General features: G+C 38.4%; 2 protein-coding genes across 3 annotated transcripts in view; both read left to right on the top strand.

Moving 5' to 3' along the window:
• The window catches only part of LOC135100689 (furin-like protease 2), a 52,480-nt gene extending 35,658 nt beyond the window's left edge, over positions 1 to 16,822 (top strand). For both annotated transcript variants that reach the window (XM_064003854.1, XM_064003855.1), the window contains exons 8-21: positions 1,099 to 1,216; positions 1,557 to 1,720; positions 2,060 to 2,218; positions 2,949 to 3,120; positions 3,224 to 3,439; positions 3,646 to 3,833; positions 4,295 to 4,442; positions 4,562 to 4,680; positions 5,817 to 5,963; positions 6,696 to 6,975; positions 7,320 to 7,519; positions 7,723 to 8,007; positions 8,315 to 8,487; positions 12,102 to 16,822. In XM_064003854.1, the coding sequence (XP_063859924.1) occupies positions 1,099 to 1,216; positions 1,557 to 1,720; positions 2,060 to 2,218; positions 2,949 to 3,120; positions 3,224 to 3,439; positions 3,646 to 3,833; positions 4,295 to 4,442; positions 4,562 to 4,680; positions 5,817 to 5,963; positions 6,696 to 6,975; positions 7,320 to 7,519; positions 7,723 to 8,007; positions 8,315 to 8,487; positions 12,102 to 12,260 (2,528 nt within the window). In that variant the 3' untranslated portion in view covers positions 12,261 to 16,822. The remainder of the gene's footprint in view (positions 1 to 1,098; positions 1,217 to 1,556; positions 1,721 to 2,059; positions 2,219 to 2,948; positions 3,121 to 3,223; positions 3,440 to 3,645; positions 3,834 to 4,294; positions 4,443 to 4,561; positions 4,681 to 5,816; positions 5,964 to 6,695; positions 6,976 to 7,319; positions 7,520 to 7,722; positions 8,008 to 8,314; positions 8,488 to 12,101) is intronic.
• A 2,595-nt stretch (positions 16,823 to 19,417) lies between these two features.
• Positions 19,418 to 27,305, top strand: part of LOC135100690 (uncharacterized protein DKFZp434B061-like) — an 11,130-nt gene continuing 3,242 nt past the window's right edge. Inside the window, exons 1-3 of the mRNA XM_064003856.1 lie at positions 19,418 to 19,545; positions 20,548 to 20,669; positions 22,482 to 27,305. The exon at positions 22,482 to 27,305 is cut by the window's right edge and continues 3,242 nt beyond it. Of these exons, the coding sequence (XP_063859926.1) occupies positions 20,555 to 20,669; positions 22,482 to 22,885 (519 nt within the window). The 5' untranslated portion in view covers positions 19,418 to 19,545; positions 20,548 to 20,554 and the 3' untranslated portion in view covers positions 22,886 to 27,305. The remainder of the gene's footprint in view (positions 19,546 to 20,547; positions 20,670 to 22,481) is intronic.

Below are 27,305 nucleotides of genomic sequence, written 5' to 3' on the forward strand. Positions count from 1 at the left end.
GTCTCCTCTCTGTTGACATAGGAGAGGGGCAGTGGCCCCTTTGGGCCATCCCTACTGGATCTACCGCTGTACATGAATATATATATATATATATATATATATATATATATATATATATATATATATATATATATATATATATATATATATATATTTGTATATTCATAGTTATATATACTATGTATATACATATATTTTTATGGCCATATTACTAGCAGTGGATGTCAAGACATGTGAAAGGTTCAGATCTTTCTTTACATTGACATAGCACATTTAAAAACAGTTTTGACAATGAACTTTTGTTGATCATTGTATACTAGTATCTTGCTGAGCATTTTGAAGCTTATCCCAGCTGTTTGCAATGGTAAGCTAGTGTTTATGTTAGCCTGATTGGTGTTGCTCTTCTAACCTAGCAAGCAATAGCTATGTGTTCAGTGCATGATTGAACACTGGCCATCACAAGACTCGAGACAAAGTTGAAGTAGACAGACTGACACGAGTGAGTGCTGCAAGCCTCAGCTACTCTGCAATGGACACACCAACCCATCAAACCAAACAGGTCACATTTAGATCCAGAACACCCCCAATTGTAAGTTAATGTCAGTGTTTCTGATCATTAAGTGTGCTTCTGGACTTTGGGTGCTTTCCATGTTGACTACCATCTGCTCTTTTCATGACTGCATTGTACTGACTGTTGTAACTAAGGTACTCCTGATCAGCATACTGTACTGGTCTTCTCTCTGCATCACCATATGATATTCTTACCTCATTTTATATTTCCCAAAATTCATCCTTTAACTATGCTTAGAATTAATCTGGTGGTTTGACATATTTTATCACACTCTGTTTTTTACTGTTTTCTTTTTTATTTCCTCTTGTGTATTTTTCTGATGTACTGTCTTTTGAAAATTACCATCTCTTCTTCTGAATTAATGATTATTTGGTGAGGTGGTGGTAACTGTAGGCTTCAAGTCTCTCATCTATTTTTATCATGTAGTTTTACAGTGTTTTTATCAAGTGATGGTATGAGATGAAAAAAAATGGTGTGTTGATTATTTTTTCATTTATGTGCACATTACTGATTGTCTTATTTGGCAGTGAGCCACAAATTTGGCTATGGGCTGATGGATGCTGGGAAGCTGGTGGAGTTGGCTGAGAGGTGGACCACTGTTCCTCCACAACATGTTTGCCAGAGCGTCAAGGACAGGACAGAAAGGTAAAACTCAGCATGCCTCCTAAAAACTGGTGTTTGTGTTGAACATCAAGAGTTATCACAGCAAATTTTTGTTTTTCATAGCAACAGTTTTTAATGAATGATTTAAGCAGCTACCTAGGAGAAATGACAGACGTTATTACTTGAAGAACTGTTTAATCTAAAAATACTTGGATTGAAATGACAGAGATTGTACTTTTGGTACTTATCCATTTGCTAGTGACTTTGAATGTCTGTCATGTGTCCACAGATGAATACCTCTTGTCATACATTTCAACATGCCACATGTCCACATAAGAGTCTATTTTGATATGCATCTCTACATTTTCTTCCTTGTGAACAGAGGTATCCCCACCATAATGGGAGAGTCCGTGGTGGCTGAGATCACAACTGACGGTTGTGCAGGAACCTCAGCTGAAGTGCGTTATCTGGAGCACGTCCAGGCACGGGTCTCACTGCGCTTCCTGCCACGTGGAAACATAAATATCAAGCTTTTATCTCCTTCAGGTAATAATTTATCACAAGATATTAAGCCACTGTAACATTATTAAGTGATTGGATAAGAATTGTTAATGAGAGTTTTAGTACATGCTGATTTATTAGCACTTTCTTGTATTGATAAAGTACAGTAGTATATAGAAACATTGCACTTGTGGTATCTTTCTTGGGAATGATTTGTGGAATTACTATCTTTATGATGATAATTATTTCTTATCAATATTTTTGTTGATATAAAGGGAAGCCATGTCTTCCACTTATGTGGATACAACTATGATGACTTAATAATGGAAACATCATTCATAAATGCAGAAAGAAGAGCTTACAGAATGTTGATATTTTTTTCAGGGACGGCATCAACTCTTCTGTTTGAGAGACCACGAGATGTGTTTTCAGAGAAATTTAATGATTGGCCTTTCTTGTCAGTCCACTTTTGGGGAGAAAAAGCTGCAGGGACTTGGAAACTTATTGTAACAAATGCAGGAACCCGGCAGGTGCATCATCCTGGTAAGTTCATCTTGCTGTCTTCTGACGTGTCATGTTTTATTGTATTTTGGAGTCCATGCAACAGTATAAGGCTGCTGGGCACTACATGTGTAATTCCACTCTAGCAGTTTCAACCAAAAGCTGTCTTACTCTAATCTCATTTATATATTTATCTATTAATCTATTTATATAGCAGGCCAGCAACCCTACCCAGACAAAGTATCATACATTCATACACACATCATTCACACTCTTAGCCCAATTGGCTCCCAATGGAAAGGAATAATCTCATGGACAACCCTAATACACACCAGAAGCTGAAGCATAGCACCATCAGTCACATACTTCCACAGCATTGCCTGACAACACACTCTAACTGGATCCATATGCCAATGGTCCCAGCCAGGTGCCCCCACATGCCCTCCCAGATCACCACACTCCTATTAAAGACAATCGAGTCATGTGTCTTTATAAGCGTAATCAGATTTTGCAGCCTCACAAATACTCTACTTCCTTGCTCAGTGGTAACAGCATTCAGTCTCATGATTGAATACTTATATATATATATATATATATATATATATATATATATATATATATATATATATATATATATATATATATATATATATATATATATATATATATATATATATATATATATATATATATATATATATATATATATATATATATATATATATATATATATATATATATTTAGCTATTATGTGGCTGTCACCCTTTCCAGGTGTGCTGATCCAGTGGCAGTTAATCTTGCATGGAACCAGGGAGCGTCCTGGCCGCCTGCGCTCTGATGAGTTCCACCGTGTGGACCCGTTCTCCTCCATCTCTCCACCTGTGGCCACTCAGTCCTTCTCCAGACCTGTGTTCAGGGCATCTAATAATCCTTTCACTGCAAGGTATTGTTATCAATGTCTAGTTCTTAGAATTTATATAATGATGTAAGGAATTACATGGAGTTTGAGGTACTTCAGATTTTCTTATTCCTGTCCTGTTCCACAGCATCCTTGATCAGATATTCTCTGGGTCAAGTCCAAATGCCACCTACGCCACAGCTGACGGGAATATTGTGACAGAAACCAAAGAAGCAGCCACACCTGAAAGGGAAGATCTGAATAATTATGTAGAGTCCGAGGTGTGTCACAGCCAGTGCTTGGGAGGCTGCTCTGGCCCAGGACCAGACATGTGTAGATCATGTGCACACTATCGGCTAGAAGGGTGAGAGCTGCAATTTCAAATTTGTTGTTATACATATCTGCTTCAGCTCCCTTTGTCCTGCAGTGAAAATGAAAAGTGTGATGATGATGATTGTGATGATGAAATGGTACATTTGTCATCCATGAACATTATCTTTTCTAGGTATATTTTTACTATTTTCTTAAATAACACTTGTATTTACACTTCTTAATTGTTTTACTTTGCAGGGAGTGTGTTGAAAGTTGTCCAGAAGGGACATACGCCTCAGAAGGAGGTGACTGCCTTGGGTGTTATGGTCACTGTGCCATGTGTAGTGGCCCTGCTCAGAATCAATGCTTGGCATGTCAGACAGGCTACCTCTATGTTCTCCACATGGGGCTCTGTGTGGAAGTTTGTCCGGAAGGGTATTATGCAGGTATGTTTTATGAAATGAAAAGATTCAGGCATTTCACTTAAAATTTCATGCACCTGTAAGAGAAAGGAAGAAAATATTAGAGAAATTTAACATAAAAATAGTGTGATGATGAATATTATTAAAAAAGAGCATAATAATGTAAACTCTTGACACAACACCAACTTTTATAAACAATGACATGGTGTAAAAAAAGTGTAACAAAAGGCAGTTTTATCAGGCAAGATAAATTTCCTGTGGTTTACAAATAGGATTCCATATTATATTAGTGCTAATGTTAGCTACAACTGTATACTATTAAATTTGAACTATGCTGCCTCCTTGCAGGATTTTGCAGGAACAGGTGTAATCTATTGACTGGTAGGTAAATTAGTAAGAAGACCGATATAAATTACAGAGATGAAAGTAATAATTTGAATGTACTGTCATGAAAAAAAGTTCCTGAAATATCTTGATGCACACAGGTAATGGAAGCTGCTTGATGTGTGGAGGCCTGTGTGCTGAGTGTACAAATCCTGACCACTGCCTGAGGTGTAGCCACAACCTGCTTCTCTCCAATGGTTCTTGTCTCACCACCTGTCCCGAAGGCTTCTTTGAGAACCAAGATAACACGTAAGTACAGTTGATATTAATTTATGCTTATTTTTAATTTAGATATTTCTTTTTCTGTTCCAAGATGAAATATGCATGAAGAAATATTTCACTAACGTTTATTTTTTGTGGCCTTACAGATGTGGTTCGTGCTTCCCACAGTGCAAAACATGTGTAGGGGGAAGTAGCTCTGACTGTGCCTCATGCAAACCCAATTCTTTCCTTCATAATGGAAAGTGTGTATATCGGTGCCCCAAAGGTACATCTGCTTTTATTTTGTTATTTATCTTTCCACAGATAATGAAAATATGACTTCTTCATAGTTGTAGAGAAACTTAAGATCTTTATAATCATCATCTTTAACATCTCACTCTCTTACGAGAAAACTTCTTCAAAAGATGATTGTAGCAAAAATGTCATTAGAATATTTTGTCCAGTACAACTTAACTGAAGCACATCACATCCCTCTCACATGTTCTCAATATATTGTTTTCTCCATTCTTTCCATATGAAATATTTCCCTTTCTCATTAATACCTTGTACCTCACTCTTAAGTACTTTACAGTATGTGCGCATTAGTCCTCTGAATGTGTCCATATTATCTTGAGACACCTTACTAATTCCGTAGTGCTGTAATTTTCTTCTGAAGCACTCCCATATTCATCATCATAATGCACTTTATTCTCACCAAAATTATTTACTTAAAATCCAAGTACTAATGTTGAAGGAGGTCATCTTATTCACCCAGATGCTTTACAGCTGCCCATGATTGGTCACACTGGAATCATGAGGCTGTACAGGAAGCAAAACATTATCCTGGAGAGATTTTTCTGAATATCATTTCTATCATTGTAATATTTCAAGAGTGTGGAAGTGACCATAGTTAATATGGATATGGTAGAATGAAGGCAGTAGAAAGATAGTATTTTGAGATTAAAAGGTTTGGTAGTGTGCAACACCATGCTTTCATAAAAAAGAAAAAAATCTAGTGAAGTAAAAGCCTGGTCAAGTCCTTCCAAACTAGAGGACATGGCAGGAAACTGATCTGAAGTAAATTTGAATATAGGGACCATTGCACCTGCAGCATATTACAAAACAATTTTATGCTGATGAAAACATGCAATGCACAAAAACAAAAAAGCCAAAAAATGTATGTTGTGAAGGTGCAACAGGACCTCAAGGATCAAAGAGGAATTCAGTTGGGCAAAAGAAGACTGCTGACAGTGAATGAGGCTGTGTGCAGAAACAGTGGAAAATTTGGATCTCAGGCTATGGATATAATTTTTATTGAACACAGGGTCCAGCTTGCACAAATCTTCTCTTTGTAAATAATATTGTAGGAGCAAATCACTATCCAGATTACAGCCCTTTACTCATGCCCTTGTTCATACCTAGGTTTGTATGGAGACCAAGGCTCTCGGAGTTGCAAAACATGCCCCAGTGGGTGTGCCTCATGCATGGGTGACTCCTGCATTACCTGTAGTGATGGCTGGAGGATGAAGGGCATCCATTGTGTTGCACAGCCAAGCCGGTGCACCATACGTAAGTTACATCTTGATGTTTGCATCATTAAATCTTCCTTGTTGTGTGATTTGTGGCATGTCTACATACATGTCATATAAGGAATCAAAGAATTTTGTCCCTGGTCACTCTGACGGAGTAGCACATCAGGAAACAGAAGAGGAGGATGACAATAGCCTTAAAGGGTACAGAAGAAGATATGTTGAGCATAACAGTAGTGTCTATAACAGAAAGATGAAGGGTGGAAAAGCTTTACTACTGTTGAAGTGGGATGGCTGGAGATATGCCATTGTAACAGATAAGATTGTTTTACAAAAAGGATAAACAGAAAATGGTATTTTGATAATCATCAGAAGATTATTAAATTAAACTAGCTGCTTCAAATTTATGAACAGTTCATTTTAGTATTGTCTTATTATATTTATAGTAAGTTATGTTAAAGATTTCAACAGACAAAACATGTAAATTGTATGATTCAAGAAAATTATGGTTTTCTGTTGTAGATAAGTAGAGTCAGAAACCTAAGACATGGCACTAAGAGAAAAGTTTATGTAGTGGATAATAGAATGCACTTAAGCAAAAGTTAGAATTCATTGCATTACATTAAAACAATTGATATACATGTAAAAATTAAGGATATATGGTGGAGCAAATCTTGCACCTTATTCATATTACAAGATTCATTGTCAGTTGCCCCATTCACACATTTGTATATCAAACATACTTGTATGATATGATTTATGCCTATTACAGGATACTTTTCTGCTCCAAATGGAAGCTGCCAGCCATGCCATCCTTCCTGCCTCTCCTGCACTGGGAACACTGCCTCAGAATGTCTTCACTGTGAACAGTCCTACTATCTGCACAATTCTCAGTGTGTTCAGGAATGTCCCGAGGGATTTTATGGAAATCGTGGCCGATGCTTGCCATGTCGCCACGGGTGTCAGTCCTGCTCCTCATACACTTCATGTAGCCAGTGCTCTTTTCCCTTCCTTCTCTACAACAACAGCTGCATTGCCTCTTGTCCTGCAAGGTAAATGTAATTTGTGTTCTAATATTTGCTGTAAATTTTACAGTACATGTACTGTGTTGAAATTTTCATTTTACATAGTAAAGAGCTGCATCCTTGCAATATCTATTGCATGCATCCTTATAGTAATTACACATATGACGAAAAAATATGTACATAATATTTTCTTTTAAATATATCAGTTTGATATATGGAAAAGTATTTTTGGCAAAATAATGACAACCAAAATTAATAATATATAAATAAAAGTTTTCATCATGCTTTAATCTCATACACATTTTATAATGGCTTTTTTGTTGCCCATCCAGTTAATCAGATATAGGAATTATATTATTTTTGTTTTCCAGGTTCTTCAGAGATAGAGGAGTGTGTTCTTCCTGTGAAGAAAACTGTAAAACATGTTATGGGCCTCGAGGAGACCAGTGTGCCTCATGCCTTAATGGTTCATTTTTATTGAATACATCCTGCCATGGTTCTTGTCCATCCTCTCACTACCCAGAGGGAGCAGAATGCCTTCCCTGTTACCAAAACTGTTTGACTTGCAGAGGTATGTAAAGTGATACCTCTCTATTTTTTACTTAATTTGCTTCTCAAATTTGCTTCCTTATTCAGAACTTTATACTGTTCCTTGGAAAAATACAAGCAGCAGAACATAATGGGGCTCCTGAATATAATCCTGCTTAGGGCCCCAGGAACACTAGAACCAGCCTTGTCTGTGTGTATCCTAACATCTTATATTCCTTACTTCAGGTTCAGGCCTCTATGACTGCACCTCCTGCCATGACTTCTTCACACTTGATGGTGGGATGTGCATTGAGTGTCCGTCTGGGCAATACTATAACCTTAGTTCAAAAGCATGCGAGACGTGCAGTGGTACTTGCCTGACTTGCTCTTCTGGAGGAGACAATGGTTGTACTTCCTGCCAGCCACCCAAGTCTCTTCACCCGGAGACCAGCACCTGCAGAGAGTGTTGTCCTCCAGGGGTGTATGAGAATGATGATGAAGCCTCTTGTTGTTCTTGTGATCCTGCAACTGGTTAGTGAGCATGGTGACTTCAATGGCCCTCCCATTTTCATCATTCTGTTTAATGTCTTGTCCTTCAATATATATGAGATCCACAGTGTAATTCATTGTGCTCAAATCTTAAAGTTGAAATGATATTTAAGAATTGTATTTGTTGAAAGTAAATTTTAATTACCAAAATTTTATTGCACTGTTCAAATATTCAATCAACATATTTGTCAAAAAGTCAAATTTTGAATAATTAAATCTGCCTATATTGTAATGATTCAGTAAATATATGTACTCTGCCTCTAAATGTAATAAATTGTGTACTCCCCAGGCCAGTGTTATGGTGCTGTCTCGGCTGACAAGAGAAGAATAGCCCTAAGCCTTCACTCCACGCCTCAGCAGTCTCCACACAAACAGCTTTACTTTTACTCAGTTACTACACTCATCGCTGCCATTTGTTTTGTCAATCTTGTGATATTTGGTGCAGTGTTCACCGTGCTCCAGGTATGTCTTATACTGTTTTAAAGTCATAGTATTGTTTCACTAGGGGATCAGGTAATAGTGCATTGCAAATGTCTGTCATAAATGTGCATGGCCTGCATGTGTGACTCATTCTATCTTCTTTACTCATCTCAGTTCTTAGCTTTTTGGATGGCTTCTGGAGGATGGGCATAAGGATCATTTCATGTGTGATGGGAGAGCATATTGAATTATTTTGGATAAGTGATGATAATTGTATGTTTCCAGTGTGCTGTTGTGCCAATTCCCCAGTCACATATTTAAAAAAAAGTGAAAAAGTAACAGTAATGAAATGGAGTAGACTCCAAAAATAATTTACTGGTTTGAGAGAAAGAGAGCAAAATTAAACAAATACTTGTGAGTAATTTAAGTACTCACAAGGTGGAAACCTTAATGTTTGCCAGGCCGAGGGGAATCCTGTCTGTTGCTTCCCCCCTCTCTGGTTGAAGACCATGAGGTGGAACTGCCAACCTAACTAACCTAACTAACTTTGAGATCCTGTTAGTGCTTATCTGTTTGATAACGGAGGTTGTGCATGGAAGAATCATGCAGCATCCCTCTCAGGTAGGTCAGGGTCTAGGCACGTGGCCACTGTTAGCCACCTTGACTCGCTGGTGAGGGTGAGGGTGAAGGGTACCCAAGGTGGCGTCCCTTCCTGTCCACAGGGCGTCCCTGGCGGGCCTTGTGATTCTTGGCTCGTCATTGTGGTCCCCTGGCGATTCCTTCCTGGCAATTCCTCCCCTGACAACACCTGCAGGGAGATTGAGGCATCACCTCTTAGCACGTTGCCCCATTGGTGTTATTGGCACACGTTTGGTCTTCCACTCACCATGGCTGCTGGTCAGAAGTTGGATGATCTGGTGGTCTGAGTAGGAGAGTCTGGTCTGGGTAGGAGAACTTGTGTCTGCCTTAGTGTGAGTTATGGCCAGAAAAGAACAAGGGAGGCCTGTGTTACCCTTGAGGTTGGGTGTCAGTATCCTTCCATGTAGCCTGGCAGCTTGTGATTGGTAGTGATTTCATAGCAGGCTAACATGGAGCCTGGGTGTAGGGAAATTGATTTCTTTGTATTATTAACCACAGGTATGCTGAAAGTGTGTTGTTCTGAGACCACTGTCAGGAGCGGTAGTCCTGCCTGTACATGGCTACTCTGAGGGTAGAGAACTAAATGGTTGTTAGCTGGCTCATCTACCACAACTTCTATCACTGAGCTTCTGTACGGATTCACACGCATCGCCTGAGTTACTCGTATGTAGTGGCATGGCTTTTCCACAAGTGCTTCTTGGACCATGCTTAACATTTTTATGCTCCTGTACTGATGTTCCCATAGTCCAAGTGGATGGCTGATATCATTCCACCCAACGCTGTTTTCTTTATAGTTAATGGTTAACACAACTTGGCCTAAGATATTCATGGCCAGCAGGATGTCAATAGATAGATAACAATCAAGAAAAACGAGCACTGATTTGGTAATGAAATCATAACTTGCACCTGGGATGATAACCTGAGCTTGTCCTAATATTCTAATTTTCTCTCCCGAAATGTCCTTGACCTATGGGATGGTCTTAGACAGATGGATCACCAGATTTAATCTGTGGGCTACACTCCATTTTAGTGGTGACACTTCACTCTGAGTATTCAGAAGGGATTCTAGAATGAATTTATTAGCTTCTAAATTAATTATCAGACCTGGATTTTAAAGTCATCTTGCTGGACCTCTTCTACCAAGACATCCTGGTGCCCCATGTCTGCAATTTGGTCTTAAGCAGTCAAAATACAACCCAGAAGGCAGATTCCTCCTACATCTTCTCCCATTGTGAATATTAGATCAGCAATACTGACATTATTGAGAATTCTGTTCCCACTGCCTTAATCTTCTGTCAGTTCTCTCCAAGTAGGAATTGAAATCACCTAGCTCCATTTTAGCAGGCTCTGAGGAAGTGTTCATGCTTATGGAGTGATTCCTGTGTATCATTTCCCTCTCTGGTTGAAAATAATGAGGTGGGACTGCCTACCTAATTAACCTAAGTAACTGTAAGATCTCATTAGTGCTTATTTGTTTGGTGGTAGAGGATATGGATGGAAGAGTCATACAGCACCCCTCTCAGGCAGGTCAGGATCTAAGTACATGGCCACTGGTGGCCACCATGACTTACTGGTGACGGTGAGGTTGAAGGGTACCTAAGGCAGCATCCCTTCCTGTCCACACGGCATCCCTGGCATAATCTCATCATCCTCATGGTCTCCTTCTACCTCTTACACCTAACAAATGTCTTCCTCTGCCTGGGTTTAGCATGATTATTGGAAATTCTCCCACTTTAGCAAGTTACGTTTACATCCAATGTGTGCATTTCAAACTAATAATAGGTGAATGGTGTGTCTGTGTGAGAGATTTTCAGGGAGGACTATGATCATCTCTATCCTCTCAAGTATAAAAACCACAATATACAGAACGAAGTTACGAGAATTCACAACAGCATTTGCAGCTCAAGTTAGAACAAATAGACTCATACTTGTTAAAGTAGTAGTATTATACAGATGATCCTCAAATTATGATGGAGTCCATTCCTACACTTTTCTGGTGTGGGTCAAAACCAGCCATTATGAAAGGCAAAAAGCTCCCAATAAAAGCAACACAAACAAGAAAGCAGATGATAATCCAAAAATTTGTATAACCAAGACTGACCAACACTTCCTTCTTTGGACCAATATAAGTATCAAAATTTATTCTTCTTGTCATCTCCATAACAAAAATTAGATACAAATAATTAAGAGCATCAAAGTAACATGACTGGGACCTCAAGTATTGGAGACTAAAGTGTATTAAGATGACTCTTGGTATTGTGAAGGTCATATGCCAGAGTGGTAGGCCAGTATCGGCTCTGCATTTATCTGTATACTAAGCTGGTTATTCATTATAAAGGGAAATAGCTGAGACATGCTCACACTCCCTTTCACTTAAAACAGAACATTGCACACTTGAATATGTCATGTAAGAAATATAAACAGGTGGTAGAACAAGGTGGTGATAGGAAACATGGATTAAAGTATAAATATGTACTGTGCATGTACTTTAATTTTTAACATTTTTACTGTTTTCTTCTTGTTTTACTTCTCTGTACAAAACAAATAGATAAATACACTCACAATCACAGCTATGTACAAGCATTCTCTCACATCTTAGCCTCTAGTAGGCCTTGAGGACTGATTCATACTGCCACATTGCATGAAGGTCAGTTGCACAGCAATATGTGTTGGTTATATACAGTAGTAGTTAGTTACCCAAGGCAGCCACCTATAGAGAGATTTTGCCTCCTGAAATTGGTGGAAATTAATGCTTGGGTTGATATGGTCAAAGAGCTTGAATTTTCTTGTGTGAAGAGCAACCATGATGATTTCAATATATTTTGTACATAAGGTTAGATCTTTATTTTTAAAAGTTGAAGATTGGTGTTTAAAAGTAATCATTGATCTACAACTTGTTTTGAGTTTATGTGTAATATTTCACTCCAGCATAGCATTTGCAATATTCATTTTACATATTTTATAGTGATACTTATATTTTTGTATCTGTCTAAAGCTCTCTTTTTATTTTTTTCCAGGCAAGATCAACAGGATCCCTGTGCTGGGCAAATGACTATTCATACAGAGGTTTAAAATCTGCGAACACTTTAGAACGTGTGTCCTTAACAGTAACACCTTTTATAGAGGATGAATCTGAAGAAGAAAGAGAAAATACAGTACTCTATCTGAAAACCTAGGAAACTAATAAGTGATAATTGAATGTGTGAGTTTTTATCCTGCAAAAAGGTAATGCAAAAGTTCTACCTAGCATTAAAACAAGTGTTGATTGTACCTGTCATGATGACTTCATGTTAGATCCTTCCCTTATATAAGAATCCTCAGGTTGTTTTTTTAGATCAAGGCAAATACTGTATGTTTTGTGCCCCGTGATTGAGGCAGAACTTTTTTATGTGTGTCCAAAAACCACAGGACTGTTTCTTATGAAAAAGTATTAGTAAGAAGAAATTTTCTGTGGTAATGAGGAATGCTTCACATCTGAGACAGCCTCACTCCAAGGCACTAGCATATCATGGGCGATGACCTGTAGGTGAACTTACAAGATCCTGATGTACCAGACAAAGTCCAACATAAGGATTTACTGTCCTGCAAGATTAATCCAGCAGTTACATTGAAGCACTGGGACTGTGTATTACTCCAGTAAACTGTACATGAGAAAAATCTTGGGATGTTGAAAACTTGACTAGCATATAGAAGTAATGGTGAAATTGGTTTCCTCAAATAAGTTTTGTATGTCAGGATTTGTAAAAAAGGGTCATAGTTCATCTGACTTGTGACTGAATTGGTTTGTTTCATTGGAATTCTTTTTATATAATCATGTTGCTGTATTTGCATTACATTATATACAACATAAATTAGGTTGTATTCTTTCTTTCTTTAAAGTTCTACTTTAATTTATCAAGTTTCTTTTAATGCTCAGAGCATGCTACATGTTGGGTCTGTGAAGAAGTCTTTTGTCAGTTGCAAAATTACCAAAAGAATGTGGTGTGTGAGAGAGATAATCCTTATGAATCTTCTTTTAAGTTAATAAGTCTTTCGTGCTGTCCTCACAAAATACTCTATTATAATGCTGAATTAGTCTAAGAACCCTTAGTTCAAAAGTTTCATAACAATGAGTGGTATGCATTAAAGCTAATACTGGAGCCGTACTGAAGCTAAATTGTCATGGCATTTTTCATCATAATGGCAATTTTTATACATTATAAGAAAATTGATGATATGTACTTATATCTTTAATGAAAGATAATTTCTCAGGTTATAAACAAATTTTATTTCATCAGACTTGTCTCCCTTTTCTTGTAACTCGTTCATTTTGGTGTATGAAGAGCAACCTGGAATGATTATCAATAAAAGTGACTGAAAATAATAATTAGACAAAAGAAACATGAAAGATGGGGACATTCATTACCTTGTAAACTTTAATGTACATAATGGAAAAGTAATGTATGAAAATAGTTCTTGGTTTGATTATTATGGCTTTTAATATTGGCAAATAGCAGATAAAAATTGGCTATGAACAACAGTTATGTAAATACCTTTAAGAAAATAAGCACATCATGTCCTTTGTATTACCAAGTTTACTGAAAGTATGTTTAATTAAGCATTGCTGTACTAACTGCTGTGCATTGTTCAGATTCCTTTCAGACAGATTCTTCTTGAAAGTAAAAGAAAGTTGATCAGAATCTCTGATAAGAACATTTACAGTGACTGAGTGCCCTCATTTTTCTCCACAACTAATAGTAACTGATCTCGGATCTTTACTTAGTCTAAGTTTGGAAAGCAATATGCTTTTTTTTTTTTTTTCCAACATTATGCAATGGAAGACAGATACAATGCTCTGTAACACTTCATTGTCACAAACAGTAGTTTAACCACAGTTCATATTTCTATAATGCATAAGATGCAACATAAGCTCTCTTAGGCATGGAATCACTATATATATATATTTTTTTTTTTTCTTAATGCATACAACTCGTAACTATTTTAAGGTCTGAAGTTAGTGAGACCAAACTAATTAATGATTGTAATAATATATGATCACTCCTATGATTTTAATTGTTTTGCTCTATAGTTAACCCAATATATGTGAGAAATTTTCATTGGAGGATTGAGATCACTAATATCTGATAGCGTTTCCAGTAATATTAACAATCAGAAATAATACATGTATAATGTTTAAGAGAGCCTTTGGTCTCCTCTTCAGTATATGGGAACAATTTCACCAATATTGTATGTAATGTTTTGTACTTGTTGGTTACATTAATAGTATAATCATTTCATGAAAGGTGCAGTAAAAAATTAAGACAAATTCATTAATAAGCCATTTACCAGACATTTAATTTGAGTATGCATATGGAAAATTTATAAACACTGTACATTTTTATATTTTTATACAAGGTTAAGAAAAATCATTTATAAAATTTGTGAAGCATTCATCAGTAATTCACAGTTTTAAGTATAGACTTTCAGGATGTTATTTATGTAAAAGAAGTATGGTGCTGTTGCAATATTAGATCTTAACTCTTGTGATAACCACCGGGCATCACTGACCCACTTTGACTTAGGACGTCAGTCTTGTTTGCTTAGTTGTTTCTTTTGACCAAGTAAGAAACATATATGTATGAACCATTAAACTTGTATAGTTTGGGGAACTACAAACAATAACTGTAAAAAATAACATGGTTAATAGGAAAACATGTATTGAGAAATCTGTGATGGAAGGACAAGCTCACCAGTGTGTGGACAGTAGCTGGTGGTGACATGTTTAGGAAAGGCTGATGTTTGCTGATTGTGTTGTAGTGTACAGTGAAGTTACCATAGTATATACATATGTGATATTGAGCTTCTATGTGACATCTGAAAAAAGAAAAAGAAAACAATTCTAGTCATAAATCCATTTCTGAGGCATTTAATGGTGACTAGTAATGACAAACTAATGAGGAGCTGCTGAGGAGAAGGTAATGAAAGAGTGGATGACTTGACAAAGATAATGACGAACAGCAAATAGTCATGGAACAGTCTCTAGTGTAGATGTGTTTCATGTCACAAACAAGGACATAATGCCTTGTCATAGGGTGGCCTTATGATTAACATTAGGTAGTACTTTTATATTGCCCATAGTAGAAGTGTGGATGTATGACCAAGTTTTACATACATGTGTTTATAGTTGTCTTCATTTTATTTTGTTCATGTGTACCATTGTCTTCCTTAATTTTTCTTTATTCAAGAAAATGTGATAAAACTTTACAAATGTGTACGTATCTGCATCAAATGTAGTTCATAACTTATTGCAGTGTTTATATCACAACAGCTAATGAAAAGATTTTTTCTCACATTCTCTAGGTATTGAAATATGATTTCTGAAAATTTTCATCTCTAAAAATGTATCTGAAGTTAGTATAAAATCATATATATGAAAATATTACATTGTTTACGGTTTTGTTAGGTTTTAATCAGGATACTGTATAAAGCTAAGGAATTTCATATATGAATTTATAGAAATACATTGTTGAGAAAATCATATCAGCCACTTTCAAAGCTATCAACATAAACATTTATATGCTATATTTATTTCTCAAAATATGTATTTGCTAAATAATAAACTGTAATTTTCTCAAGTGAGGATAAATAAGTTAATACTTCATGTACAGTGTTGTATTCCAGAACAAGGATGCTGCTTCTTTTGTCAAACTATGCCGGTATTGATAATGGAATGTATGATTTCTTAAGCATTTTAATTTTGTTAAGTCATATGATAAGAAGCTAGCATATTAATTCATATCAGACATGTTAATTGTATTTCAGAAAAGAAAAACATACGTATATACATTAGTTTAATTCTGCCCATCACCTTAACACCTAGATCCTGGCCTAGGTAACTAGTCATTATACTACTGTATGAATAAATCAGAATCAGTAGGTCAAACCACATATACTGAGACGACTTAGGGTGCCAGAGTGTGGAATAGTTTTTATATATGCTTGGTATCCTGTACACTTTCAAACCAGCCATGTACAAGGATTATGACTAATTTAGCTTCTTGGGATGTTATGGCTCATACAACTGTGTGAATGTGATTTTGTAGGTGTCATGATATTACTGCCCCTTATCTGAAGGTTCAGTTTTGGGTAAATACTACTTAACATTTTTCACAACTGCATATTATGGAGTGTCATGTGCAATAGAACATCAAAAGCAAACATGTGCTGTGTCTGTTGAGTTTGTATGTCAGTATATGTATTCCTTATTAGTTATGTATCAACAGACAACACCTGCTTCTGGGGAAAGTAAAAAAGCTAGGCTATATCAAATGTTAATTGCCTTATCATATGAACTAGTGATATAAAACTGTTATATACATACATATTCATACTAAGTAAATTCAACTTTGGCTCATTATTTTATTTATTTATTTATTTATTATTATTTTATTTTATTTTTTTTTTACTTTTTTTCTTTTTCCCATAAATAGTGATATGCACTTTTCTAAGAAGGTAGCCACGAAAGTTGCAGTGCTGTGTTCAGTAGTGTCCACCTCCCGTCCTCCCACCGTGCGGGGCTCAGTGTTACATTGCTGTGAGGGGCAGGTGCTCATGAGGCCCACCATGAGTCTAGGGCAGTATTATTATTACACATAAACTTTACTGTTCACAATCTGTGCGGTAAGACCGTGAATGACATAACAATATATAATCTGTACATATCTTAGGAATATATATATTTAATAAAAGTGTTATACGTTCAACTTTTTTCATGGATATCCACCTCTGCTGGTAGTAGGCCAGATATACCTATTACAAAAGTATGTGCATTTTCCTAGTTGTATTTATTTACTCAGTTATAGTACACAGGGCCTGGATTGCACTCACTTTGTTCAGTTCATCTTTTAGTTGATGTACATATACACATTGCTTCTGTCACTGCTTGTCTGTTCCAACAATCCTTATTTCTGAGAAGGAAGCTTTATTTTTTTATATCACTCAAACATCTCCCCTTCCAGTGTGTATTTATCTAGTTGTAATTTACAGGGCCTGAGTTATGCTTGTGTGGTCCTGTCACCATATCTACACTTGTCTAGTTTTTCCTTAAAGTTGTGCACACTCACTGCTGATACAACATCACTCAGCTTGTTCCAGACTTTAATATTTCTGCATGTATTTACCTATTAGTATTTATTTAGTTGTGGTTAATGAGAGGGGAGTGATCTCATAGTATCCCATCTCTATAGCTATCCACTTCGGTCTTAAAAGTATGGACAGTTTTGGCATTCACAACATCTTCATTGAGTTCATTCCACTTGTTCACATGTGTGTGTGTGTATGTGTGTGTGTTGTAGAGTACACTCCTAGTCCTGTTCTTATAACTATATTCATCCACTCATTTCTTCATGATATACACTGCTTATTTCTGTTAACTCTTCTAGTCCACTCCTGATACATTTACTTAGAAGGGGAAAGCTTTACTTTTTTGCATTGTTCAAACTTGTTTCCTCAACTTCTTGTGTTCCCTTAAATATTTGACTTTTCATTTTCCCTCATGCACATCCTTTCCCTTTAATGTTTCAAATTCATTCACTGATATATATATTATAATTAAATGTCTTATACTCCACTGTGTGTGTGTGTGGGGGGGGTTGAGAATATTTAGCTCACTTGTGACCTGTGAATTTTTGCAAAACTAGGCATTTGTTACCTTAGATAGAATTATGGAAATGTTCAACTTAAACACTGTGAGTCTCAAAACAATATTTTCTTGCATTATATATATATATATATATATATATATATATATATATATATATATATATATATATATATATATATATATATATATATATATATATATATATATATATATATATATATATATATATATATATATATATATATATATATATATATATATTAGGTTTATGCGCTCTGTATTAGTGAGGTAATCTCATTTTGGGATGCGACAGTATTTATTGTTGGATCATTATTCGAATCTATTTATATGCTAAAGCACACTTTCCTCAAAAGCTGAACCACCATAGTTAAAGGTAAGCCATGAATACTTTTGTAATAATATCAGGTAAATAAGTGACTTCTTTATTACTGAGTGTGCTGACCTAGTGTTAGGAGAAACGGGTAAGAGATCTTTAGACTTTGTAAAAAAAAAAAAAAAATTGCATTCGATTACACAAACCCCATAGTGTCCACTTGCAAATCACCAAGGCTCCAGAACTGAAGTCACAGACCTAACAGGCCTCTTTCTAGAAGGACATCTGCAAGTAAATGTGAGTATAATGCTAAACCAATAACTGTATAGACATAAAAATGGATCTTAGTAATAACCACTAGTTTTTAATATACTGCATTGTGGCATATGTCATGAGGAACGTTTCTCATTAGTTTTCCCCGAAAGTCTTCCCACTCTCACCACTTTCTCCTATTAAAATCATGCGTGCAGAACAACACATATCTGGATCATTATCTACATATCATTTGGCAATTCTTAATATGTGACCAGATAAATCGGCACACATTTTGGTGACAGCGGTGGGATCGTCTGTAAATTGCCAAAAAAGAAAAAAAAAAAAGAAAAAAAAAAAAAAAAAAAAAAAAAAAATATATATATATATATATATATATATATATATATATATATATATATATATATATATATATATATATATATATATATATATATATATATATATAGATAGATAGATAGATAGATAGATAGATAGATAGATAGATAGATAGATAATTCTTTTGTAGGTTAATTTCCACTTGAGAACGAACCAGAAACGTGCCGCTCAAGTGGTTTGAATGGAGGAAAGCGGTGAGAGTAGGAAGATTTTCGGGGAAAACTAACAAGAATTTCCCCATGACAAATATCAGTGAAAAAAATTACTATACTGCAGCGAAGATTTAACATACTATAAATCTCTCTCTCTCTCTCTCTCTCTTGGTATAAGTAAATGAAACAAGAAAATCATGAACATTCTCAGCTTCATGCTGCTCTGATCTCTCTATGATATACTAAGATGTAAATAAAAGAGAGAGGAATCGAAGTTCTTCACGTTACGTCATCGCATCCCTTCGGTTGTCATATGGATTATTAATAATTCTCACGCTACTCTTCTTCTTGTGACCTCTATCCCTTTGTATCTTATTAGCTGCTTTTTTTTCTCCCCTAGCTTATATTTTCTTCGTTTCATCCTTTATTTATTCTCATATTATTTAATACTTCTGTTTTATTTCATATATATGTATATATATATAGTCTGTTATTGTTTATTTTAAATTTATATATGTATAATGGGGGAAAAAAAATCCGGACTGCGCAACTCGACCGGCATGTGTTGTATCATGTAAACAAACCTGTCAGTCAAGCGCGCCAGTTTCATTACTTTGTTGTGTTTAATTATAACGTGGAGGTGTTGATGGTTGTAGTGGTGTGGGTGTTTGAGGCTGGCACAGGTGAGTGTTGTGTGAGGCGGGTGAGGGCGTGGAGGGCAGGGTGAGGGTGTGAGGGTGTGACCTGACCACCGGTGAGGGCAGGGACAGGGACAGGGAGGGGCCACCATGAGGAATGAAGGATGAAGGGCGCCTGCTGATCTGCTCTCATTACTTCACTCACTCGTCTACCCTGTAATAGTGGGTTTCATTGGTGTACACTGTTGGCAATGCCAATTAAAGACATTCTTACCGATGTTGGTATCATTCTGGCATGTGGTGGTCTGTAATATGTACTTACCAGTTTTCCATGTCACTGCTGCTGGGGTGGCCTGGAGTTTCCGGATAACAGCAGATTTGCAGTTTCATTGGTATAACTGTAGTTTTATTTGATATTCCCTCTTTTTTTTCTTTATCTTTTCCGAATATACAGCAAGCATGGAAACTTGGTGGGAAGGTGGGTTTCTTGGATAAGAAAAGCAGATGCTATCCAGCACTGATAAAGGGTGGCTCCTGGACTCCCTAAAGTCAAACTAACTGCCATGCATCATTCTCTAGGTGGCATGACAGTGAGGGACTTTTCAGAACTAAATCTAATCCAGTGTTATGAACTTCTAATGCAGACAGGGGAAAGAGGTCTCCCCCAGACCAGGAGCATGTATGGATTTTTGTAAGGGAGGACAATCATTCATATATGTGCAGCATTATATCAAAACACACAATCTTCAAAATAGGCTTAGAGTGGAAAATTCCAAGGAGGTAACAACTGCCCTGCTTACCTTCTGTTTAGATGTGTGTGTCCTGAGTGTCCCCAAAGGCATGCCAGCCACAGCACATTTGTCTAGGATGTGGTAATCAAACTGACTGTAGTGGTCTTGTCTTGGCCACATTTGGTGAAAGGCTTGAGAAATAAAGTTTAAACAAATTTTATATATTGTATTTTTTCATGTAGCAGATGTTGGAATACTGTAATAGATAGATTATCAATAATAGTTCACTATACTAATGCTGTAATTATTATTGCAGGTGTAAAATGACTTTGAAAGTGTGCAACTTGCAAGGCGTGACAGATGCACTCTTCCGGGAGTTCATGTCCCAACCCGGGGAGAGGCAGTGGTGCAGCGAGATCCTGCACTCCATCACCAAAGGTACCATGGCATCCTGTTGCTGCTGCTGCTGCACTGTTGTTATACTCCTTTCCCTCATAATGGCAATGATGTAGAGATCCAAGTTTGCCTCAGCTGTTTTACTTGTATATTTGTTGTTCTATAATGACTAGAGATTGAAAATGTTGTCATTGAGACAATTTTAGGTCTTTTTGTGTGATACTTTTCACCAGAGTATGTGACGGAAAGACTAAAGAGTTGAAATTTTGTTTTCAAACTTGTACATAGAAACATAAAAATAACTCAGACTGCTTAGTGGTTGTAGAAACAGTTTGTAACCAGTTAAAGGTTAGTAAAAAGCCTCTTATGTATCAAAGGAAAAGGCTATAAAAACTGGAATATTCTAACACGTGGACTTAGGAGTGCATGTGGCCAGTGTGGGAGAGTGGTGGCTGAGGCCCTCAGGTGCTGACTTGAGGCTCATGACTTGGGCCTGGATTCATCAAACTTGCCAACCTAGTCTTCTGATGTATGTCAAATGACTTCAGTTACTCATAACTTAAGTATCAGTAATGTGAAGAGGATAACATTATTTTTATGCCATTGATGCAATATATGAATGATTTCTGTTACTCCTGGCATTTCTCACCTATGTCTTTTAACTTATAGTTGAATAATTAGTAGATGTGAAACAAGACTACTGAAATACTGCTGCCATGAAGTTTTCAATAGGGATCTGGTATGGATTTTGTGTTTGGGCCATTTTATGTATATATCCAGCAGAAACTGCTGTTTAGTTATGATTTATTTATTTATTTTTTTGCAGAAATCAGTGTTTTAAGTGAAATATTGTTTTCCAATTTTTAACAATGGCTCTCAGAAAATATGGCTGTTATAGAGTTATTGTAATGCACTTCATTGCCTGCAGTGCAAGATGCTCTCATTTGTAATAGGTAATTTCCAGATATACTCATAGATATTTGCATCAGTTAGGCAATTTCATAATACAAGTAATCTGGGTTGGAAGTCTTTCTTAACAGTACAAATACATATTTCAAGGACGGTATTTCTTTTAAACTGGATCCCATCCCTGTCAAGAGACCATTACTGCTAGGCTAATTATAAAGCCAAATATTCCTCTCATGTATATACTCGTACTTGGTTTCTATAGTTTGGATTCTCCCCTCAACTTACTGCAGCAAATAGTTATAATGACAGTGCTGGTGTTTTGAGTGTGATTCTATAATCAAGTATTATGAGAGTAATCACTATTTGCCAAAATGTTGTTGTAGAATGACAGATTGGTATCAGCATGTATCAGGGACACTCCATACATTAGAAAACATTTATTTATTTATTTATTTATTTATTATGAATTTAATGTTATTCATTCATTTATTTTTTTGCAAAATTTCAGGCTCAGAATATTATTTAATCTGCAACTTAATTCAGCAAACAGATGCAAAAGCAAACATGTTTTGGGTGCTTTTTTTAAGGAAGCTTTTGAACATAACTTTAGTAAAAAACTGAAAGTAATAGCCTGTTTTGATAAAAATTAAAGAAATGCCAAGGATAAGCATTGTCATATGACACACTGACACACACACACACACACACACACACACACACACACACACACACACACACACACACACACACACACACACACACACACACACACACACACACACACACACACACACACACACACACACACACACTATGCATATCTTCTATCAAGGTACTGTGCCTGCTTATGGTAGTGTTTTATCCCCCAGACAGGAGAGGATGGGCAGTTCTCAGGATACAGTAATCCCCATTAATCTTTGTATTTTTTTCTTTTTCTTTCCACAGGAGAACGGATAGACTCGAAGGATCTGCTGAAGCTGCCCTCTGATGCTGCCCCTCTGAAAGGCTCGCCCAGGGGCTCCCCTGTCAACTCTCCCCGCAACCATGCCCACCTCTCCCCTCTCTTGCTGCCCCCATCACCCCGCTCCCCACTGTCCCCCCTTCAATCCACCCCACCGGCCATCAACCAGCACCAGCCTCACACACCTCGCACCCACCACTCAGTGTCCCCACCAATCTCTGCACCAGTCACTCCGCCATTGTCCTCTTCATCAACTTTTTCGGTAGCAATCTCCTCAATTACGCGCTCCTTCTCCGCCTCACTGGCCAATGAGGCACGCCCTTGCTTGGGTGCCCCTGCCGTTGTCCCGTCCCGCAAGCATGCTCGGCGCAGGGTGAGTACATGTTGAGACTTGTTCCTTGATCTTTTTCACCTTGTTGACCAGTAATACATGCATGCCATCTTTTCTTTATTTGTTCAGGAACTTACAATTTTTATATGTAAGTTTGTATAAAATATTATCATAGGTACTATTTTGGATTGAAGGGGAGTTAACAAATTTTTATATGTAAGTTTGTATAAAATATTACCATGTGTACTATTTTGGATTGAAGTGGAGTCACTCATATGTCCACTTCTCCTTCATGGTGAATATTGCATTCATTGTGAAGCAAAATCAATGGTATGAAAGTGGCTGGGTTATCAGTTCACCAGAACTAGAGGAAAGGAAATAGATAGATGCATAAATATTGTTCTCAAATAGGAATTCAGAACACTGTTGGGTTTCTCACTATGAAGTCTGATACCTGATTTTCTTTGTGGTGGAATAGTTTGCATTTTGAATAGATTCTTGCTAAAATTTAGGCAGTGACAAAATAATCAGGAAATACCACAGGTCAGTGTGTGGTGGCCAGTGTTAGGGTGACTCCTGTAGAACATCATAGCAACATGCAGAGTACAGGTATCAGCAGTGAGTGGAATTGGATGGTGTGCCTTAGTGACATTGTGGCTGAGTGATAGGAAGACTTGGTGATGTAACAAAGTATTGTAAGACCACTGCTGAGAACCATAAGTGATCAATGACCAGTCAGGCACAGTGCACATCTGGTAACATTCTGAACATTATAGTAGCATTCATACACCAGTAGGGAAGTATTGTTTGCTTACATGATGAAGTGGTGTATCTGGTGCTCTGCTGAAGAAATTTGTGCTTCCATTACCACTGGGAGATCCAAGGGCAGTGTGTTCTGTCTGGTGTATATAATGGATGCATGTATTCTTTATTGAAGATATGTATAACTAAACAGGTTATGTCCTCACTGTACTTACCTGTCTTGTTCTTTGCTTACATAGAATAGCATGCTTTTATTTGTCTCCATAATTGATATACATATATATGTTGTGTAGAAGGGGGTTTGTTACTATATTCACAAAGTTTACTGCAGCACATTTCGTCTTTACACAGTGTATTCCATCTAGTGGTTGATGGTGAGACTGAGTATTGGTGGTGTGTGCAAGTGTCTGTGCTGAACACCCTCTTGCCATACTGCTGTCGACAGAGTGGATGAGTTGTTCTTGTTCTGCTTTGTTGGAAAGGTTTCTGTTTTGCTGGGACTTGCTTGGTAGCCCTTTGGTTAGACTAGAGGTAGAAGAAATAGATTGCACACTGCCAGCATGAGCGGGTGTAGTGGAGTGGTTGCATGTGTTTTGCCACAGCGATATCTTGGGGATAGAAGGAGTTATGTTTTACTTCATGTACTGCTCTCCTCTATCCAGACCAAAGAAAAGGATCAACATATTCAGCACCAGAAAAACTATTACATGACCATTATAATTGTACTACAGGTGCCAGCGAAATACATTTACATGTCACTGATTATATCTTGTTTTGGCTGCTGTGGAACATCAAAGGAGGGGAAAGACATAAAAGTGACATTTCTATCAGCCGTGTGTCACTGTGTCCTTGTCCCTCCTGTCTGTGTTTGGTGGTGTGATGGTTGTACGTGCGGGAGTTTTACACAAACACAAGGATACAGATCACACAACTATCTATAAACCTACAAATACGAGGCCAAACCAGCACCATGTATTTGATCAGTAGTCGCCCGTAGAATGACCGGGCATCCTGAGGCGGGAGTTGGGATTAGACCGCCCAACAACGATAAATACACTTGGTGTTTGTGGGAAACTCCTTAGCATCGCCTTTTGCGTCACGCTCTTTCGGTCAACACGGTGATGTTGCGTCACGCCCTAACGTAAATTGTAGGCAGCGTCCTTGATGAGGGGCGTGGAAGGAAGTGCTGGCGAGCGGCACGACTCACGTCTGTCGTGTTTGGATCGTCGCGTAAATAATGTGGGTTGCGTTTAATGTATAGAGGACGACCTGCACCAGCTGAGGCGAGGCGGGTGAGTCGCTGAACGAAGGCAGGGTATCCTGTCGCGTGCACACAAACACTTTTCAGAAAGTTTCGCCTCGCGAGAATGTCTTAATGAGCCCTGTGTTTATCTCGAATTTGTTACCAGAAGCTGTATTTTTCTTCCACTTTGATTACGTAGGTGGACAGTATGGAGTGAAGGTGTAGGTTGGCATTTATAGAGTCTGTGTTAGGCGTAGTGAGGGCCTTGCTTCACAGCATGCGGGCCTAGCACGGGCCTATGGTGGCTTTGAAACCAGCCCGGGTGAGGCGCTCCCAGGCAGAGCCAGCCACCAGCCCCCAGCCTGCCGCCTCCCTCAGACCCTCGCGCCTCAGTCAGTCAGTGGCGCACCCTCAACCTGAACGGACCGACGCGCTGCCGAACACGGCACAACCCACGCCTCCACTCTGCCAGGACGCGGGATAACTACCTTGTTACTCTGAAGCCCCAGCAGGATACCTCGCAGTGAGTGTCTGCCCTTGTAGCTCACACGCCGCCGGACCAGTGCTTGATGCGTCATTTGGAAAAGAGGAGTGTTGATAATGGAGTTTAACATGCATGAGCCAGGCTAACCTAACCTAGCGCGAGCCAGCGCCTGGCTGCCTGGCTGGACTGGCAGGGGTGTCACTTGTGATGACTGACACCACCCTCCGTGTTCGAGGACTCAGTGATTCTTCTCGAATTCGTTTATTCAAAAGTTATGAAGTGGAGACCATGTATGGTTTGGAACACGCGAAGGATGTTTGGAAGGAGCGGTGTTTGGTGAGCCAAGTCGTGGCACACACCTGTGACGGACGCGCTATAGTGTTGTTTATTCTCGGTGAGGAGCCAAGCCAGGACCAAATAGAGGCTGGGGGGCCGAGTGACGGCGGGATTGGCATGATCACGAAGCAGCTGTGTGGTGGTGAAGGAGTAGGGCGCCGCGTGGTGTGGGCGGCAGTGTAGGTGTGCTGGACCCCGCCTCGCAGCCTCGCGCCCCCCGCCACCGTGACACACGTTCATTATTTCATCCCGCAGGTAGTCATCAGCCATGATTCCCACCACACCCGCTGTGTACTGTGCACCTCACTGGGGAAGTGAGCACTGGTTCTGTAAGGCAGTCATTAATCATGTTATCGCAGACGTCACGGCGTATCTTGGCAACAGTTGCCAAAACGAAGGCCAGAACAGAGGGCTAGTTAGTAATCAGGAACATGCTTTGGGCTTGGGATGTTCGAGGGCAGGTAGGTGCTGACGTGCCTCGGTGTGCGTGGGGACACACTGCTGCAGGGGACACGCGCCACTAATACGCGATTACCCTTACTGTTAGGTATCATCATTATTATTATTGTTGTTAGTATTGTTATTATTATGATTATTTTATTTATTTATTTTGTCGTTGATAATAATTGCTAATTAACGATAAATATATCGTTAATGTTTGAGAGAGAGAGAGAGAGAGAGAGAGAGAGAGAGAGAGAGAGAGAGAGAGAGAGAGAGAGAGAGAGATCCCAACCTTTGCAAGATGTAGGAAAGTGTGCGCTGCCCGTGCCACGCAACTGACCGCAAGCTGTTCAGTGAAGGGTCAGCCCGCAAGTCGATTGTTTACCTTGCTTGCCCACCGTGACATAGTGTGTGTGTGTGTGTGTGTGTGTGTGTGTGTGTGTGTGTGTGTGTGTGTGTGTGACTACTCTAGCGTGACTCGTGGGAGAGCAAGGAAGTAGCTAAGGTCAGATTGCGGAAGTTACTTTTCCTTTCAACTATGTGAAGGAGAGAGAGAGAGAGAGAGAGAGAGAGAGAGAGAGAGAGAGAGAGAGAGAGAGAGAGAGAGAGAGAGAGAGAGAGAGATGAAGGAAATGGAGCAGATGTATAAGACGAGAAAGTAGCCCAACCCAACATGGCCAACAGGTGTGCGGGGTGAAGAGTTGCACATGATCACACCTTTCTGGCAATCACGTGACGACCTGCCTGAGAGAGAGAGAGAGAGAGAGAGAGAGAGAGAGAGTAGCTTGTTTAGTTGAGTTTCTAACTATCGTCCTTTCCTTTTCTTATTGTTGCTACGTTTAAGACAAAAAAAGGACTCTCTCTCTCTCTCTCTCTCTCTCTCTCTCTCTCTCTCTCTCTCTCTCTCTCTCTCTCTCTCTCTCTCTCTCTCTCTCTCTCTCTCTCTCTCTCTCTCGGCCATCTGGGTGTTCTGACGAAGGAACCTCTAAACGCCTTCACCTGACGATCTTATTACACACCGCTACAAGATAGGAGGAGGAGGAGGAGGAGGAGGAGGAGGGTAATCATAAAATCATAATCACCGGGCGGAACGAAGATTAACCTGCCCGCGAGAATTATAATCCTAACCATAACCAAAAGTACAAAATTGGGGAGTCATAGTAGGCGAGAGGATAGGCGGGTTATCCTTGACATTGAGGGAGAGGGTGGTG

This window comes from Scylla paramamosain, chromosome 5, assembly GCF_035594125.1.
Source record: "Scylla paramamosain isolate STU-SP2022 chromosome 5, ASM3559412v1, whole genome shotgun sequence".
Taxonomy (NCBI): Eukaryota; Metazoa; Arthropoda; class Malacostraca; order Decapoda; family Portunidae; genus Scylla; species Scylla paramamosain.